Source organism: Cottoperca gobio, chromosome 8 (genome assembly GCF_900634415.1).
Source record: "Cottoperca gobio chromosome 8, fCotGob3.1, whole genome shotgun sequence".
NCBI classification, from domain to species: domain Eukaryota; kingdom Metazoa; phylum Chordata; class Actinopteri; order Perciformes; family Bovichtidae; genus Cottoperca; species Cottoperca gobio.
Window position 1 is genome coordinate 990,351 of NC_041362.1, and position 19,634 is coordinate 1,009,984.

A 19,634-nucleotide genomic window follows, 5' to 3' on the forward strand; every position below is an offset into this window, starting at 1 on the left:
AAAAGGGCAACACCCGAGCTCTCGGGAGAAGTTTGAGAAATGATTTCACAGAATGGAGCCGTCGGCCTGAGTGCTTTGGGGTTTATGGATATCCTCAGGGGACCAGAGGGGAAGCTCCTCGCCCTGGATGCAACATCAGGAGGGACCGCCTGCGAGGGGAGATGATGGTGAGGGGATGGTGGTGGTCACAGTGTTTTCTTGAGGAGGTGGAGAAAGCATAAGAGGGGGTGGGGGGGGGGTGTAGTGGGGATCTGTAGCTCTGCATTTTACTGGTTTCTCTGGTCGCACGGTGGGCGGAAATTTTTGTCAGCGTCTCCTTCACACTTGAGCAGATGGTTTAGAGATTTAAACTTATTGTTGATGCTTCAAAGATACAGACAGAGACACTTGATCCAGATCTGAAGGTGGGTGTTTGCTTGTTTGCTTGTTTGCTTCTAGTCGTCCAGTGGAAATAGATGCAATTCATGTTGCCGCTGAACTAACGCATGCAGCTCTGACTTTAATGGGGAGAAAATGTGTTTTCCATATTGCTTTGATAGATTTGAAGAATCGATGAAGGCTGTGTTTGAAATCATTTTAACGTCCGTGTGATTGAAGTGTTTAAAAGTGTCTCACAGATCACAGATATATTTTACTGTCCAGTCGTCATCTCCTCATAACTACAGCGCGGACTGATTCTGGTTGCTTCCACAGACTCGTCCAGGAGGCCATGCAAGGCAGCCCAGAGAACATCCCCCTGGGAGAGTGCACCCTCTCCCAGTCCAGGGACCAGCTGACCCCCCCGAGCCGCACGGAGAGCACCGTGTTCAGCCTGTCCCGCAGCGAGTCCATCTGGACCACAGACCCCCACAGCAGCAAGTGTGAAGAATTCTGGTTCGCCATCCACCTCATGTCCACCGGCGGCAGCTTCATGGCGTGCGGCATCATCATCAGCTGGCCTGTACTTCGCCGGCCACTGCAAGACGGTGACAAACTTCCTGGGTCCGGCCCTGCTGAGCATCGGGCTGATGGTGTTCGTGGTAGGCGTGGTTCTGATCCCCATCACCAAGCAAAACAGGAAGCAGAACATGAAGAAGCCCCTCAGTCACTACAGGGCGCCGATGTTCAACCTGTGATCAAAACAAAATCACGTTTTGGAACTCATCCGCGAGGAGCTCCACGAGCACGCTGGATTGAAATGTGCTTCTTTTGTTTTCAGCATGGGAGTCTCCGAGGAAGCTAATTATTAAAAGACTGCGTGGTGACATTTATGTTTATTTCTCCAGGATTGACAAGCACTTATATCAGCCTCACGTGTGCATGGCGGCGTTTGCATTAATAAACCACGGCTGTGGGAAAAGAAGGTGGGAGCGCGAGGACAACAATGTGCAACAATTTGGCGAGGAGGATACTAGAAAGTGTCCGTGTGAATGTTCACGAGGGACGAGTGGACAAGGGGGATTTCTTCATGCTGTGTGGGACAGTATGTGCCAGTTCATGAATAATTAAAGGTTGTGAGAGCTTATAATGGTCAGTTCCCAGTTTACCCAGTCTTGCTGCATCCGCTGAAGTCCTCATGGTGGAACTGAGGCTTTGAATGTGCACACGTTCATCCTCATAAAGGACAAGGTCGTGACCTGGAAGCACATCTTCATAGGATTGAAATATTATGTGGCTGGGTATTTTTAATCAACCCTTCAGACCCGGCGTCTGTCAATAGACAGGAAATATTCATTTCCATTGAAAATGCATTTAAATTCAGACTTTGCACAGTTTGTATTTAAGGGAGTTGTAATGGATCACATGACTGCTTGTATCTTAAATTCATGAGTGGCATGAATGTTATTGTTGCTATATTACATGTTGTTGAGTAATTGCAGTTGCAAATTGCAAATTAATAATCTGTTTTAAATTAAGATTAAAATTATTTTATTTTATTAAATTTTATTTTTTATGAATCGTATTTTTTTGTTTGTTACTAATGTTGCAATTTAAAATCTAAAATTAATTTAATTAATATTTAATGTTTTAAATGCCAACAACACTCAAATTTAGTTTGATGTCTGCTATATTACAATTTGTGTAATTATGTTATATTACAATCCCGAACCGCAAGTAATTAATGCCATTTTTCTTTCTTTGATTTAATGTTTTCTTTAGTTGGTGTTAAATTTCAGTTGAGTGGCATTAAAAAAAGAGTTAGAAATCTAAAAGCGTCACTTGAGCTGTGTTTCAGTGTTTACAAGACAGATTTAATAAATAAGTATTAGTAGCAAAGAGACCAGCAGCCTTTTCAAACATCATCAAATCATCATGAATAAAGAACATTAACACATCATATCATCATGAACTAAATCTGCACTTTTATTACGTGGAGAAAACTGTCATCTTTATAGAAGTTAGCACGATCATGTCAGCTGGAAATTGTAATAAAATGTTAGATGATAGTTAAAGCCGGGGGGGGGGTTTGTTGAAATGCTCTTTACGTCCCGACGTAATGTGTTAATGTTCTTAATGATCACTTTGGGGAGAGTCTTTGATACTTTAGAGCTCGTGCTGCTGCTTTTCTGTTGGATAATGTAAAGAATCTAGTTTACTGTGGGTCAAGCTACTCTTGTTACCTACTAAAGCTTTCATAATGAACTTCTGATGTTTATAGCATATCAAGTTAATATTGAAACTGAATATTTTGACTATTTTCTAACATTTTGTGGCGATTCACACAATCATAATCACACATTAACACACATGCTATAGAATAAAATACAATATAGAGACAACAATTCTCCAAAATAACAACATTAACCCACATTACAAGCACCCTTTGTTTTAGTTACAAGACTTTTTACACTTGCAAAAGAAAATAAATAAAGACTTTTAGAATTTTAAATGGAAAAAGAGGTTAAACTCCAATATTTCGTGTCCCAAATAACAATAAATCAACACATACAAAGTGGTTTATAGTCACCTGCCGTTTAAAGAAAAGGCTGAGTCATGACCACACCTGGATATTTGGATGTCAAACAATATGTTAACAAGTCCTGCATCTTTTGCATTATGACAAGCAGCGCACATTACTGTGGACTTTAACCTGCTGAGCTTTAATGACGGACAACAGGAAGCGACAGGCCGTGTGTGTTTAAGAGCTGTGTGCACAGGATCTGCACCTTAAAGGTGGGGCGGGACTCTGCAGGTGAAGCATCCTCCCGTTATACCTGCAGCTGTAATGTGTCCACCATGGAGCGGATACGGACTCTTATAGGAGGATGCGTGCCTGCATTTTTCGGCGCTGTCTTCTTAGATGTTCTCGGTCTGGTTCTGCTTTTTGTCGGCATATTCGCAAACGTGCGCATCGACGGCCAGTTTTATGGCGACTTCTTGATCTACACCGGCTCCCTGATCGTGTTCATCAGCCTGGTCTTCTGGCTCATGTGGTACATTGGCAACATCCGGGTGTCGGAGGACGACGGCTGGAGAAAGAGGAGCAGTATCGTGAAGCTGGCCAGGAAACTCACCGAGAGGTTAAGCCAGAAGCTGAAGGGAGAGCCGCGCGTAAAGTATGTGGAGGAGGACAGAAGCAGTGTTTTACCCGCACACAAAGCCAACCAGGGTGACATGGGGCAGATCCACAGCCTCCCACAATGAAGGGTATGAAGACGATCTGGACTCCCCTGCTGTGGGGAAGAAGATGGAGACCGAACTAGAAGAGAAAATCTGATCCTTCATAGAGCCCGTGGTTTATATGCTGCAGCAGGGACTGAACTATTTCAAATCATGCAAATAATCTTTATTATTTCTCAGCTAATGGATGAAAATGATGTCCACATGTAGCCGGTCCGTAGAACCTCAATGCACCCCCCAGAACATGTGGACCTGAATTACAAATGTTTTTGTAATTGCTTTTATTCTCAGTAACACTTTATCGCTCAGGTCTGTGTGTTTCCTGGAAAGACTTCGCTGCTACGGACAGAGTTCAATTATTCTATTCCAATTAATTCAGTCTTTCAGCAGCTCACCTCAACATGCAGAAATGTGAGAAATAAGTCAAGTCAAGCATAAAATTCAACATGCATGAAGCGTTAACAAATTCATTACTTGTCAGCTCTTTCCAGGAAACTTTAGAAATTGTGGAACTGAAAAAAAAAGTAATTATTTTGTATTTTATTTGATTAATTTAACTGTTTTTTTGTATTTTATTTGCTTTTTATTTCCAAACATCAAGGTCTAAATGATTTCAAAGCTTTAGCACTGAAGCACATTATAAACTTTAACGATGAAGACCTTCATTACTCTTCATGACCTAAACTTATTCTAAAAGGGTCCCAGGTTATAATATAGTATATGGAGCATTTAACTTGAAATAATCTCTAAATACAAACGTAAGCACACATAATGAGGCAAACTGTTCTTTTTCCGGCCCTGCTGCAGGAATTTAATATAAAACATCTTAATATCTTTTATTTCTTTTTTTAGAGTATATTAATATATATTGAATCAACAACCTCAGAAAGGCAGTTGTCCTCCATTATTTCAGCTTTAATGTTTTATTTTTCACAAATGCTTTGCTACATATTCCTAACAGGTTTAACATATTTCAAACACATTTGAGCTGCGACCTCACAGAGTAAAGTCAAGTCATGTTTGTCAAAGTAACATCCACACTGGTCCGACTGGTTTGTCTCAATGGTGTTGTGTTGGTTAAACAAACCTGGGAATTCCCCAACACAGGATCCTGTGACTTGGGATCCTGTATAACAAACTGTGTATCCACTAACATGTATGTATTGTCTCATCTCTTATCTCATATTAGGAATAGTAGCCTCAAGAGACAAACATTGGAATAATGGCACACCTTATGTAAATGTCCCAGCCATGCCAGAGTTTTGTTTATTTCACCTGAAGCGGCCTTTAACACATACAGAGTTAGTTAGCCAAACACACTTGAAGGAAACTTGTGACGTCAATAAAACATAATGCATCTGTGAGCAGGCAGGACAAAGCCGCAGAGCAGAGACAAACAGCGGCAGCTTGACTGGGCAAACAAGCTGCTCGCAGAGAAGTTTCCATTGCATGTATTTCCTCTTTGTAACACTTCACAATAGGTGTCATTATCGTACTGCTGCACGAACTGTCCATTATGAAATATTGAGGGGAGGCTTAAATGCAGTGTATCCACCCTGCAGAGCTACTCCCAAGTTCAATTTAATGTGTGAGTTTATTTCCTGGGGTTAATCACGGAACTCAGTGGGAGTAAAGTCAAGAGCGAGCTTTTGAAGCAATCTGATAAAAAGATGCAACACACTGATGCAGCCTCGAATCACTTTAGTGTCATTAGCTGAACAAAAAGATCAGGGGGGGCCCCAATTAATGATAGCAGGCTTATCGCTGTGTAAACACAAGCTCAATGGCGGCTGATTGCAAAATATATGTGCATAAATCTGCAGTGCAGGTTACAGACAATGGGTTGATGTGTCATCTAAATGTCATGCAAGGTGCATAACAAGTCTTCCCTGCAAAGGAATGAAGAAGGACCGTGTGACTTTCATCTTAATGAGCGGCACAACCCATTGTTGTGGTTGGATACCAGTCTTCCCACCAAGTCTTGTGCTATGACAGAAATGTGAAGGCGTGCTGAGAGGGAAGCAGTGTCATCCAGAAAGCACTTTTCTGTAGAGACGTGATCTCACTCCTGTCAGACCTTCAGACGACATCCACCTGTCCGTCTCTCGCAGCCCGACGATGGCGGAGAGGAGGTTCACCAAAGTTTTCCTGTCGCTGGCTGTGATTTTTGACGTTGTCGGCCTCATCCTCTTCTTTGTTGGTATCTTCGCACCTTTGAGTTTCTGGGACTTTTTCGTGCTGTCCGGACCTTTGCTGATCTTCTTCAGCGTGTTTCTTTGGATATTCTGGTACACGGGGAACATCACTGTGTCGGAGGAGGAGCTCAACCTGCCCAAACACGACATACTGTGACTGCAGTATGAGAGAAGCAGGGCTGAGTCAGCGCTGGCCGAGCAGGACTCCTTTAAACCCAGCAACGTGATGATGAGGAGCGGACGGGCAGGACGGATTGAAGCAGAAGCTTCATCAAAAATCATGAATTTGTGAGCCTGGCTCTCCTCAAGGTTTTGCCTCAGTGAAGGATATGTGATAAAACCAAATCTGGGCACGACCAGCAACACATTTGACTAATCCCAGGAGATAAAAAATAACTCTATTCCACCCTTTGACTTCAGGGTGGAAACAACTTGTCATGTTGTATGTGGAAAGCAGTGATTCCTGGACTGGAGTGGAAAATGTATTTCTCAGCACTTTCATGGGGGAGGAAGCTTTCAAAATGTGTACAATGATGATAGTGTATGCCTTATTTATGTCTTTACTATGTAGCCTGCATGAGTTGATATTGACATATAGGCTATTGACAATATATCCCTGCACATTTATGTAATACTAAGAAGCTTTTGAAATGAGTGACTAAACATGCTTTAAATTGACTCTTGTTGTTTTCTTTGTGAGGCTGCTCCTCCATCAAAACTTGCCAAACAGGTACTGTTGGTTTTTGCTCTGTGTTATTTTAGTAAGATCCACCCAAAGCAGAGATCAACAGGATGAATTAACATCACTTTCACACAGGCACAACTAGAGAGACTTGATTTTAAGGTCAGCTGTAACACCTGAACACTACATGTTACAGTTATACAAGAGGGTGTGAAAACTTGTTCGCAAGTTAGCACAGAAGGTTAAACCGGCAGCTAAAAGTAATGAATAAATAGCTAAAATAAAATAGTTAGCTAAAAGTAAAGTTCATGAATAAACAGTTGAAATAGTTAGCCAAAAGTAAGCTAATGAATAAACAATTGAAATAGTTAGCTAGAAGTAATGGATGATCGGTAAAATAGTTAGCTAGAAGTAGGCTAATGAATAAACAGTTGAAATAGTTAGCTAGAAGTAATGGATGGTCGGTAAAATAGTTAGCTAAAAGTAAGCTAATGGATAAACAGTTGAAATAGTTAGCTAAAAGTAAGCTAATGAATAAACAGTTGAAATAGTTAGCTAGAAGTAAGCTAATGAATAAACAGTTGAAATAGTTAGCTAAACGTAAGCTAATGGATAAACAGTTGAAATAGTTAGCTAAAGCTAATGGATAAACAGTTGAAATAGTTAGCTAAAGCTAATTGATAAACAGTTGAAATAGTTAGCTAGAAGTAATGAATACATTGTAAAATTGGTAGCTAAAAGTAGGCTAATGGATGAGCAGTTGAAAGGGTTAGCTAGAAGTAATAGATAAATGGTTTAAATGGTTAAATGTGATAACCAAACAAACCTAAGTATTGACAGTTCAATTCCATGATAAAAATGAGCAAAATCATTTTATATAGGCTAATGCATAATGTCATATTTGGAACATACATTGGGAAACAATGAAGGGGTAGCCTATGTGAGGTAATCTGACAGGGCTGTGGGGTTAAAGGTTGGGAACCACTGTGCTGAAGGGTTTTTGCTAATTAGCAATTAGTTTCCCCTTAAAAGACACTGTGCGATCTGTGCTTCAGTTTGTAGCTTACACCACAACAGCTAGTGAGGAGAATGAAACTAATACTCCTCCTCCACGCCCAATTCTTCCCAGGCTTAATCAGCACTCAAGGCACCATTAGCTCCCTCAGACATGGAGAGTGTTATTAATGTGTCCATTTGGTTCCTGGCCCTGAGAGAGGAAATGGAGGAGAGGCGTAATGGGGCTCTCTCTCGCTGCAAAGAGATGTAAACCCTGCTGCTCAGCCCGTCCTTCCCCGCGGGACACCGCCTTCACTGTTGTGCTGAAACCCCCAAGTTGTCTTGATGGTATAGGCTATATATCATTATAATCTTAATCACAACTGTCGTCAATGCATAATAACATCTCCAGTGAGAGACGACAGATTATGAGAGGATCTACTTTGAGAAAACATGAGGCTCAGATACACTTCCTGGTTGGTTACAGCTTAAATCAAATAACACAGCATGATGAAGCGTTTTGTCGGTAATGCAGATATGAGATTGTGAATCTCAATCCTGTGGTTTGAGAGAGCTTTGGCTAATAGTTGATTCCCATTAGCTGTGCCACAGCGCTCACTACTCAAATAAAAAATGGGACTGACTGTCACCAGTGGACAAACAAGTGAATACCACAAGTACCTAGGAAGGACAATTAGAAACACACACAGATTTTTAAAGTTTTTAATATTTCAGATGTGGCTTCATAAAATAATCTTGATTATATAAGATAAACAAGATACAAGATAAGAGAAAATACATAAACCTTTCACTTACACAGATATGATCCATGATAAATGCACCCATAACTGTACACACATGATGTTTAGCATTGTACTAGAAAATAAAAAAGAATATATAAATATAGGCTTGAGTCTTTAAGTGGGGGAAACATTAGCAGTGTTACATTGTGATAAGCTCTGACTGATATATGATATGAATTATTACCTGAAATTTGTAATATCGAAAGTACTATCAAATGAATTACTTCAAGCAATAAATCTAACGTGTGTGATGTGTTATCAGATAAAGACGGCTGCCATTAGGCCGCTTGTATTGATATTATCTGTCTTTCAAATGCTGTTATTAATGAGCAGGTAAACGCTGGTACACACAGAAATCTTTCCTCAGGCAGGTGATGAAGTGATGATGTTCATTACTCAGTTTGTGAACACTACTTTATTCTAAAAGCTTAAAATGGCTGGTGAGTTCATGATGTCATCTTTGGAGGATCATGACGGTGCATGTCTCCCTCCAGTGGTCGAAGTTAGATGTTAACGTGACGTGAAGAATAATGAAATATCATCCTGCTTTATGTCAGAATGACAGGTTTTGTTATACTTGAATAGCAGTGAATGAGTTTAAAATACAAGCAGGTCTGTCTGTACTTAATCTGCCTACAATGAGATTCATATTTTACAGTCTTTAAATGTGTTTATAAAGGAAACCCCCTTTACTTAGTTACTAAAACAAAGCTATCGTAATTAAGCACATTTCTGAGGTCATTTTAGTCCACTACATTTATGACAGCTGGAGTTACTTTACAGATTAATATAATGTAATATTTACAGTCCAAACATCTGATAAATTTATACAATATAATATAATGCCATAGTTTAAACTATCCAACAGTATATAAAGGAGGCACAATGTACTCCACATCCACCTGTTCTACCATTACAATGCTGCTTACGTGTTTAAAAATAAAACATTTTGTGATCTAATTTTTATTTACATAATAAACAACATAGAAAAGCAAAAAGATTCAGAGTTAGACTTTTAGTCTTACAGTAATAATATTCTAATGATGTATAATTATAATAAAACAACTCTCTGAACAACAAGTACTTTTACTTTAATCCTTTAAATAAATGTTGCTGTTAATGTAATATTATTACTGAGTAAGAGTAAGTAAAAGATCTAAGTACTTCTTCCACCACTGCTATTATTTATTATTTATAAGATGAGATGCTTAGTACTTAAAGATTATTGCTACACGTTTTCAGTATGCATTTTCAGATGTATTAATTTTTTTAATTCTGATAAGAGAAGTCCCCAGAATTGAATAAGATAAAGAAAGAAAGAAATATGAATATAATATATCACATATTTGACCAACCAATGATTTTAGATACTTTTTTTCATTTTTAAAAGCAATGTATTTATTGATTTTCAACAATAGTAAGACAAGAAAATATCAGCAGCTCCAGTAAGGAACCCCAATCTTCCCTTCTCCGGGCCACATCCTCCAGCTCCGACTGGGGGATCCTGAGGCGTTCCAGGCCAGTGAGGAGATATAATCTCTCCACCGAGTCCTGGGTCTTCCCCGGGGTCTCCTCCCAGCTGGACGTGCCTGGAACACCTCCCTAGGGAGGCGCCCAGGTGGCTCCTTACTAGATGAACCACCTCAACTGGCTCCTTTCAACGTAAAGCAGCAGCGGCTCTACTCCGAGTCTCTCACTGATGGCTGAGCTTCTCACCCTATCTCTAAGGGAGACGCCAGCCACCCGTCTGAGAAAACACATTTCGGCCGCTTGTACCCGTGATCTCGTTCTTTCGGTCATGACCCAGCCTTCATGACCATAGGTGAGGGTAGGAACGAAGATCGCCCGGTATATTGAGAGCTTTGCCTTCTGGCTCAGCTCTCTTTTCGTCACAACGGTGCGGTAAAGTGACTGTAATACCGCCCCCGCTGCTCCGATTCTCCGGCCAATCTCTCGCTCCATCGTCCCCTCACTCGCGAACAAGACCCCGAGGTACTTGAACTCCTTCACTTGGGGTAATGGCTCATTCCCTACCCGGAGTAGGCAATCTACCGGTTTCCTGCTGAGAGCCATGGCCTCAGATTTGGAGGTGCTGATCCTCATCCCAACCGCTGCACACTCGGCTGCGAACCGATCCAGTGACTATTGAAGGTCACAGACCGATGATGCCTATAAGGACCACATCATCTGCAAAGAGCAGCGATGAGATCCTCAGGTCACCGAACTGCAACCCCTCTCCTCCACGACTACGCCTCGATATCCTGTCCATGAAAATCACGAACAGGATTGGTGATAAAGCGCAGCCCTGGCGGAGGTCAACATTCACGGGAAACGAGTCCGACTTACTGCCGAGTATCCGGACACAACTCTCGCTTTGGGCGTACAGGGATTGGATGGCCCTCAAAAGTGACCCCCATACTCCCGCAGCACCTCCCACAGTATCACCCGGGGGACCCGGTCATACGCCTTCTCCAGATCCACAAAACACATGTCGACCGGATGGGCGTGCTCCCAGGCCCCCTCCAGGATCCTTGCAAGAGTAAAGAGTTGGTCCGTTGTTCCACGACCAGGACGGAATCCGCATTGTTCCTCTTCAATCAGAGGTTCGACTACCGGCCGAACCCTCCTTTCCAGTACCTTGGAGTAGACTTTACCAGGGAGGCTGAGAAGTGTGATACCCCTGTAGTTGGCACACACTCTCTGGTCCCCCTTTTTAAATAGGGGGACCAGGTGAAAAGTAAAATAAATAAATGCAATTAAAAAAGGATATTAAACTCTCTGTTCAAAAATGATAACCAATCTTTTACTTTATGTATTTATTAATCTTATATCAAACAATTGTATTTATTTTTCTCGGTTAGCATATCAAAGGTTAGCGAGGATCGTTGATATTTTTGCAGCTGGAAAAGATCATTCCGTTTTTTAGCTTAATGCAATATACAGCTTTAGGATGGTGGCAAATAATCATTTTAAATGTAGATTACTCAATCAATTAATAGCTTTGTCTATAAAATGCAAAGAAAGTGATGTTTTTTATTTTATTAATATATTTAAAATGACTTAAAGCAGGTCAAAGCAAGAATTTGAAAAGATAAAGTTGTTGATATTAATTGCTTTTGTGACAAATAAGCGATAACTTTAGCTCTATAAGTGATGACTTCATAACCTTACTAAGACTTCGATTTTGAAATCAAATGTTTACATTATTATAATAATGTAGGAAACATTGACCATACATAAGGCTTTCCCCTTGTTTTTGATTATATATTTGTCTAAATAATGATCAGACGATATTGTTTTATTTTGTTTTTATATTTGTTTGCCTTGCCTCTGTTGACATTATTCTATACCACAAACTTAAAATAGGTTCCCAAACGCATTAATCTGATGTTAACAAACCTGAGGTTTACCTCAATGCTGCATTTAATGAATACAATCTGTTAACACCTGATTATTACTTTACACTTGTAAGGGGTGATATCATCTGATGTCTGATTGCACGCGCACACACACCACTTCCGCACAGACAGTCCCTCAGTGTTTACAAACAAGTGGCCTACAGATGGCAGGGTCACTCACCCTGATGATAACAAGGCCTGCAGACAGGACGGGACGGGATTATAAACCTGCAGCCCAAGCAGGGAAATATGAAGCATCTATCTGTCTGTCAAGGCAACAAGATGTGTTTGTACTGATTACAGACTGTAACGATGATCATTTAAAAGATAGCAAACCTCATATTTACAAAGTAACACAGATGCTGCAAAGGGGGCAACGTGCAAAACCAGGCATGGATTCTGTAGTGGAGGAGGAAGACCATCATGCACTGTGGCTTTGCGCTGCTTCGACGTGGACACTGAAAGGAGAATGGATCCTGCAAAATGATCTCATACATGCGGTAGTTTCTTGATTTGAATACATGATTAGTTTGTGATATCGATGCATGATCATAGAGTATCGATAATCTTTCGTTGTAGTGGTTATTGTGACTGATTGCACGTGTAAACCGGTCGCTCCATTCCTCTCTTGTATCGGTTAAAAAATATTCATACCGCTTCTTGCTTCTCACCAAGCGGCATATGCGCGTATTGCTACCCATCAACCGACCTTGAATCTGTCCTCAGATTAATACTCACACGTGATTGGTCGTAGTCGCAGAGCTGCATCGGTTTCCTGGATTCTCATTGGTGGAGCGCGCTGTTAGTGAAGCCATACCCGCCTCTTGCTCTGTTTGGTTGGAGCTCTCTGCTACCCTTTCTCTCGGCGGTGGGTCGGAGCCGCTGTCCCTGGCCTCGCATGTTCCCCTCTAAATTCCTGTTTTGAATTTGATGCCCCTCTTGTACATTTAATCAATTTACACCCTCTGTAAGGCCACAGTCGGGCGTCCATACACCGGTTTTTTATTTGCCCCAGTATTTGGCGTTTAGAGACTTTAACACGAACATGGCCGTGGTGAGCGGATCGTCTGGGCCGGTTGCCCGGCTTGAGGGCCGTGAATTCGAATACATGATGAAAAAGCGCTCGGTGACCATCGGGCGGAACTCGTCTCAGGGCTCCGTGGACGTGAGTATGGGCCACTCCAGCTTCATCTCCCGGAGGCATCTGGAGATATTCACCGCCAGCGACGACGGCACCGGCAGCGGGGATTTCTACCTGAGGTGTCTCGGTAAAAACGGGGTGTTTGTAGACGGAGTGTTCCTCAGACGGGGCGCCCCTCCTCTGCAGCTACCACGAATGTAAGTTCCCCCTCTCGGTGAACATGTGGATGCTAGCGCTAGTAGCCGGCCAGCTAAAGTTAACAGTCAACAACATTAGGTTGATAGTGGCTAGCAGGGTCGAGAGGACCACGTGTTTTAGCATGTTAGCAAGAACTCCGCATCCTGTACCCAATGCCATTTTCTTTGTTGACATTTTTGTTAGCAACAGTGTTAATTAGCCGCCTGCCTTCACCCTACATCCCCCCTGTGGTTATCTTAGCGTTAGCCGCATTCCTCTGTGTCTGTTCTGGAGCCACTTAGCCAAAATAACGTAGCTAGCTCACAGCTATGGGGACGCTGTTGTTATTGACTACTAGCAGTGTGTTCTGTCACGTAGACGCGCGTAAGTCAGAAATGTTTACCTCGTGATACTGTAAACATTCAACCTTGTTGTCATACAAACACGTTAGCTAGCAGTTAGCCGCAGCTTCACTGTAGTTGTGAATGGAGCCGTTCTCGACCCCTAAACGTAAACAAACCAGCCCGTCCCCGCCCTACCGGCTCACAACAGCACAGCCTGCGGACCTTTAGCCTCTATTCACATTAGCCGAAGTCATGTTAGCTGGTGTATGTCACTAATCATTTCTTAACATTTACCATTAAGCAAGAATTTGACCCTGATAATTAATTTAAACCATTTGTTTCCATAGAGTTTGGTTTAAAACCGAAAGTTCCTGAGCTGTGTTGTGCAAGTTGTAACCTGCCATTGTTTAACTTTGGGGATTGTTGAGAAATGGTTATCACCCTGATCTATCACCCTGATCTATCACCCTGATCTATCACCCTGATCTATCACCCTGATCTATCACCTGATCTATCACCTGATCTATCACCCTGATCTATCACCTGATCTATCACCTGATCTATCACCTGATCTATCACCCTGATCTATCACCTTGATCTATCACCCTGATCTATCACCTGATCTATCACCCTGATCTATCACCCTGATCTATCACCTGATCTATCACCTGATCTATCACCTGATCTATCACCCTGATCTATCACCTGATCTATCACCTGATCTATCACCCTGATCTATCACCTTGATCTATCACCTGATCTATCACCTGATCTATCACCCTGATCTATCACCTGATCTATCACCTGATCTATCACCTGATCTATCACCCTGATCTATCACCCTGATCTATCACCTGATCTATCACCCTGATCTATCACCTGATCTATCACCTGATCTATCACCCTGATCTATCACCCTGATCTGTACTAAACTTAAGTAATGTCTTGTGAAACATGGTGCTTGATGTGGATGTAAGTTATGTTGATAAAGTAATAATTAGTCAGGTTGTACCAGGTATGTACTGTTGTAGTGCGCAAATTACAATTTCATCTAAAGAAAACTAATCCTGTGTCATCAACCATTTTCAGAATCAATTAATATTTTGGGTATAAATGGAAAACATTATCTGGTCCCAACTTCTCAATTGTGAAGATGTTTTTTTTTATATCACTTTTATAAACTGTTTTTGAAGCAAAGCTGAAACTGTTCTCTGAAATGATTCTTTTAATCACTTAGCTGATAGACAGTAAGTTAATCAACACATGTGCTAATCATTTTTGAATCATTATAAAAACAAAAGTCAAACAATTGTTGCTTTTGCATCATTGTGAATCTTTGGTTTTGTTCTTTTTAAATGTTAAAAATGAGAAATGTGACTGACGAGTGGCAAAATGTAACTTACATTTTTGACAATAAAAACAATCGCACAGATTTGAAACTGCAAAACCAGAAGTGGAAGATAATCTCTTGCGAAAAATAAAACAAACCAGCCTGTTTACATTCTGTGCAGACAGATTTATTTGGCATTTTAGCACGCCAAAAAAGTGGTTGCAGTTTATTCACTAAAGTGACTTGTAATGTAGTCAAAAGAAAACCGCCTCTGCCAACACTGGCCAGACTTCCCACACTGCTCTCTGCTATTGTGCAATCGCTCAAAGTGAAAGCACACTTTTACTGCGCAAACAAAAATATTGTCTGCAGCTGAACGTGTTTGAGGTCAATATTTGAACAATAAATCAATTTCCACACTGCCATATCATACACATACCAATGCATTTCATTAGCAGGCACTAAAGGAACAGCATCAGGTTCTCTTATTGATCAGACCGACTGCCAATGATCAGCTTTTAATCAGCAGCAGTCTTCACAACATGGACCTCCATAGCGGGCACATGCTTTACTGGGATCCTGGAGCTGGAGAAGACACTTGCACGACCCTCGCTGTCCACAATAAGAATAAGGAGCAGATTGACAGCACGAGAGAACTCGCTCAGTTTTGTCCCAGGGGACGGGTTGTATTCCAGGGATTCCTCTTTGGTGATGTAAACAGAAAGGAACGGCCTTCCCTTCCCCTTTCTCCCCCCCTCCCTGTCCTCTCCCACACCCGCAAACCCTCTCCAAGTTGGTGCTCTTGCTGTCTTCTTTTGTTTACATTCTTTTTTCTTTTGCATTTTGGGTGGGGGGTGAAAATCAAGTGAAAGTTTTCAGTTGAACAAGCTTTGTTTGTTGCCGTCCTCGCAGCTTAGCGGCATAGCAACTGTGCGTTTTGTGTTTTTTGGAGTTCAGGCCTCATTGTTCATACAGGAGAGAAATAGGGTCGATTAAAGGGGCTTCAATGAATGCATGCTTTCAGGGGGATACTCAACAACAAGGACACAGCTTCCCATACCATTGATTCTCACTCAGACTATTATAAATACCCAACTATGTGTGAATGAAAGTGTTGCATGTAGTGCAGAAACGGTTTGTTAACTACGCAGTTAGTTGATGGCAGAGCTGTGTGTTGAATATCGTCCAATAAGTGGTCATAGATTTAAGTATCGATTTGTTGTATTAAAAGTTGGCGTTGGATCCTTGGGTAGAGCCTGAGGCTTGTTTACTCGCTCTTTGATCAGATCTTTCCTCAATGAAACTCTTCTGACTACTATCCAGATATGTAAACTTCTGGCCAACAACTAGGTTTGTTTAGTATTGAAGCACGAGTATCACTCAGCTGCTTGTTCGGACACTTGTTGTTGTTGTTTTAAACGATTTCAGGACATCGCTGGTCCAAGCTTCTCAACAGTGAGGTTTTATATTATTGTAAATAAAATGTCTTTGGGTTTTGAGCTGTTGGTGAGACGAATGTTTAATTGAAACAGAACAGAAGTGATGATAAATAATCATCGTGTGCAGCCACAGTTGCATTTATATGGATTAGTTGTCACCACTTAAAGCTGTTAAGATGATTGATGTGGACGGCCTCTCGCCCCTGCTCAACCACCTCCTCGGGTAAACTCCGGGAATATATCGGGGTTGAAAGTGTCGTAATATACAGAACATCTAGTCCCACATGCACAGTCAAACCAACCGTGCTTCCAATGTAATCCTCATAATTCAATATTTCATAAAGTAGCTCTAATCGCTGACAGTCGAGCTTTGTCGTGAGCCGTAGTTATATTTGAACGTACAGCGGTGCTCATCTTCAGCAGGGTGAGAGACGAGGACATAAAGGAACAGGATTGTGTTTGATATTGTATTATTTATTGATATATTTAGATATCACTGTCCCCACTCTGTCAGCTCTCCACAGCCGCCAGATAGTGAGACGTGCTCTGATGTTATTTTAAGGATCTTCCGTAACTTCGTCAGATCCACGGCGAAGAGAGCGAACGTGCACAGTGTGTCTCCCCATCACCAGTCTGGCTCCGGGAAGTGTTTCAGTCTCCTCCTGCGAGCGGCAAAGCTCATTTGAGATGTAGGTGTCGGGGATGCAGGTCTCTCAGCTCAGCGAGGGTCTGGTGAAAACACTGCTGTGCCTGGCGCTCCGTGTCCCCGGTGTCAGGCAGAAGGCTTCCTGCTGTTCACTGGTATCTGTGCCTTTTCTAATAGTCTACAATACATCAACGTTGAGTCTGTTTTTATCAAATACAAAATATTTGAATTGCAAAGAATCCACCATAAAACTCTCTGTTGGCAACGTCCCGGCGTTCCTCGCTCAATTTGGTTGTTTTTATTTTATTCCACTCATCAGAAATTATAGTTGTGGTTCATTAGTGCCGCCTCGCTGAGGGTAACATGTACGGGATCTATATTTAAATCTTTACAGTCGTGTGTCGTCTAGAGACCACCACAGCGTTGAATCCAAGACGCTTCACGCACAACTTCTCTGATGGTTTGGTGTCGTGAGGATCAGCACAGCTGAGAACAATAGTAACAACCTGGAGGGCAACATGTCTGCTGTAGAGATGCCGCGTTCTGATGAAGACGAGTTTAAAGGAAGGAATTACGCTGTTTTCAGGCGTGTGATGAAACGTGTCGGAACAGTTCAGAGGATATTTGGTACAACAGAAGAGTGAGAGAAAGTTCTGCAGAGGTTTTGAGTATAAATAACTTCAGTAGGTTATTGAGAACTAACCTCACTGATATTTAAGATGTCGCCCATAAACCGCCCGACAGCGATAACCCAAAAACAAATGCCATTACCGCTTCCTCGAGTCCGGTGTCGTGTTTTCAGATTTGTCCAGATGCATTGAAGGTCTGGGAGTAGAATACCTCTACCGTTTTCTACCTGATAAATAAATCACTATAATTATTATCAACATATTTTCTGGGCAACAGTTTAAAAGTAATAATTAGTTGTTTCAGCCTTAAATCGTGTTTTATGTGTTAAAGTGAATATATTAGTTTGGGCTGACAAACTAACGTTTAACGTCAACATTCCACTTCCTCAATCCTATAATCGATTTAACCAAATAAAAGCGTAAATTGCAGCCCTACTAATAATCTGAGAAGTGCAGATTATTATGGGATGCGTGCTTTGTAACGGTTGACATGATGCAGAGTCCTGTCCTCCATCGAGGCCCAGAACGGCTCCAGTGCTTCGTCCCTCTGCAGTGTAATCGGGTGGAGCACTTTGATGATCCTCCGTCGCAAACAGGCAAAGATGTTCCGGCGGCGTGAGGAAGGAGGGCGCTTCATTAAACCAGCATCAGTATTCAAATTTAATTAACGTGCACGTTGTCTCTCTCGGCTAATCGGAGCCTGCGCCATCATCCACACGGCTGAGGTTTGTGTTATTAAAGGCTCGCTGATTTGATTGACACTTTTCTTCTTCGTCCTGTTTTTCTTCTGCAGGTGCACGTTCAGGTTCCCCAGCACAAACATCAAGATCACGTTCACAGCCCTGTCCAGTGGGAAGAAAGTGAAGCGAGAAGCTCCAGAGTCTCCAGTGAAACCAGTTCAGCCCCAGATCTCCCCGCTGACCATCAACATTCCAGACAACATCGCTCACCTCATGAGCCCGCTGCCATCGCCCACTGGCACCATAAGGTACTCGCCGCTGCAGGTGACGGAGGACTCGCCGGCCTAAAGCACACAGGAAGTGACTTTTCTCCCTGTGTGCTACACTCATTATTCCTCTCAACAAATCTACCAACTATCCTCACGAACGATGGCTGATCATTTAGCGAAGTTGTATTAATTTACCGCTCTGGTTTTGAAGATTAATGTCAGGTTGTGTTAATTAATTTATTAGAATGTTTTCAATTAGCCAAACCTTTATCTTTACCTTTCACAGGAACATTAAATACGAAGTTTCAGACCTTCTTCGGTTCTGTAAATGTACATTTGTCTGGCTGTAAGATCCCAGAGCAGTGCACGGTGGTCCCTCCCACACTGCCTCTCGCTGACCTTGACACGGCCTCTATAAGGTGATCAGCTTAGGCTTAGTTCAGAGGCTGCAGGGCTCAGAGCGAGAGGCGCCTCCATCTTAGACTCTTAGATCCTCTCAACCCCTGATCTCAGACAGATGGCTAAAACACAACCAGGTTCCTGCGGTCATGCAGGTCCCACTTTGAAGGTTATATGATTAAAAAAAGTGTTTAACTGTTGCCAAATAAACAGTCTGCGTACAGAAAGAGGCAGCAGGTGGAGCACATGTGTGCAGAGGAGCGGCTGCCTTGTCAGGGTCACCAACATCTCCAGAGTCCCCCGAGTACGGAAATAGAATTTAAAAATGGACATCTTCCTTTACGTTGAGTCTGTTCCTCCTCTGGTTATTCAAGTCTATTACATTATTATTATTATGACTTGAGTGCGTTGTTGCTTTAGGCCTGATGGCGGCTCCTAAAGCGACCGCAGTGTTTCCAGACGATCTGGGAGGTTACAGAGAGCGAGAGCAAGAGCCGCTGCAGCACAGAAACAATCCAGGGGACCGAACTGTGGCTCTTCTAGGAACTGCTAGGCTCCTTATATTTTAGATTTAAGCACTTTACACTCACATATAGTCTGTCTATTTCTTGATTCTTTTAACAGTAGGTTTCCTGGCAGCTGACGCTCTTGTGTTTTCCTGCAGTGCTGCTAACTCGTGCCCCTCCAGCCCGCGGGGCGCAGGCTCTTCCAGCTACAGGATGGGTGGACGCATGGTCAGCTCTGCAGAGCTGCAGCTTATGAATGACAACTCTCAGCCTGACAACGACAAAGATGCCTCTGGGGGGGACAGTCCCAAGGTGAGAGCAGGACTAGAGTCCGGGGGGGTGTCCTCCTTAAACCTGAACACTTATCAGCCCTTTAATAAACTCTCGCAGAGCACTGATT

At 42.3% G+C, this 19,634-nt stretch overlaps 2 protein-coding genes across 4 annotated transcripts in view; both read left to right on the forward strand.

Annotated features, from left to right (window-relative positions):
• The first annotated feature begins 709 nt into the window (after nucleotides 1–709).
• LOC115011725 (uncharacterized) lies at nucleotides 710–6,467 on the forward strand. The gene is given in 3 exon segments (XM_029436936.1): nucleotides 710–1,019; nucleotides 3,098–3,566; nucleotides 3,568–6,467. Coding segments are annotated over 3 exon segments (909 nt in total). The 3' UTR covers nucleotides 3,698–6,467.
• Nucleotides 6,468–12,502: 6,035 nt separating this feature from the next.
• Nucleotides 12,503–19,634, forward strand: part of foxk2b (forkhead box K2b) — a 14,968-nt gene continuing 7,836 nt past the window's right edge. Inside the window, exons 1-4 of one of the 3 annotated variants that reach the window (XM_029437962.1) lie at nucleotides 12,899–13,012; nucleotides 15,125–15,379; nucleotides 18,174–18,368; nucleotides 19,393–19,546. In XM_029437962.1, the coding sequence (XP_029293822.1) occupies nucleotides 15,378–15,379; nucleotides 18,174–18,368; nucleotides 19,393–19,546 (351 nt within the window). In that variant the 5' untranslated portion in view covers nucleotides 12,899–13,012; nucleotides 15,125–15,377. Of the gene's footprint in view, nucleotides 13,013–15,121; nucleotides 15,380–18,173; nucleotides 18,369–19,392; nucleotides 19,547–19,634 lie in introns of all 3 variants that reach the window. The other 2 variants (XM_029437963.1, XM_029437960.1) reach the window with 2 other exon arrangements.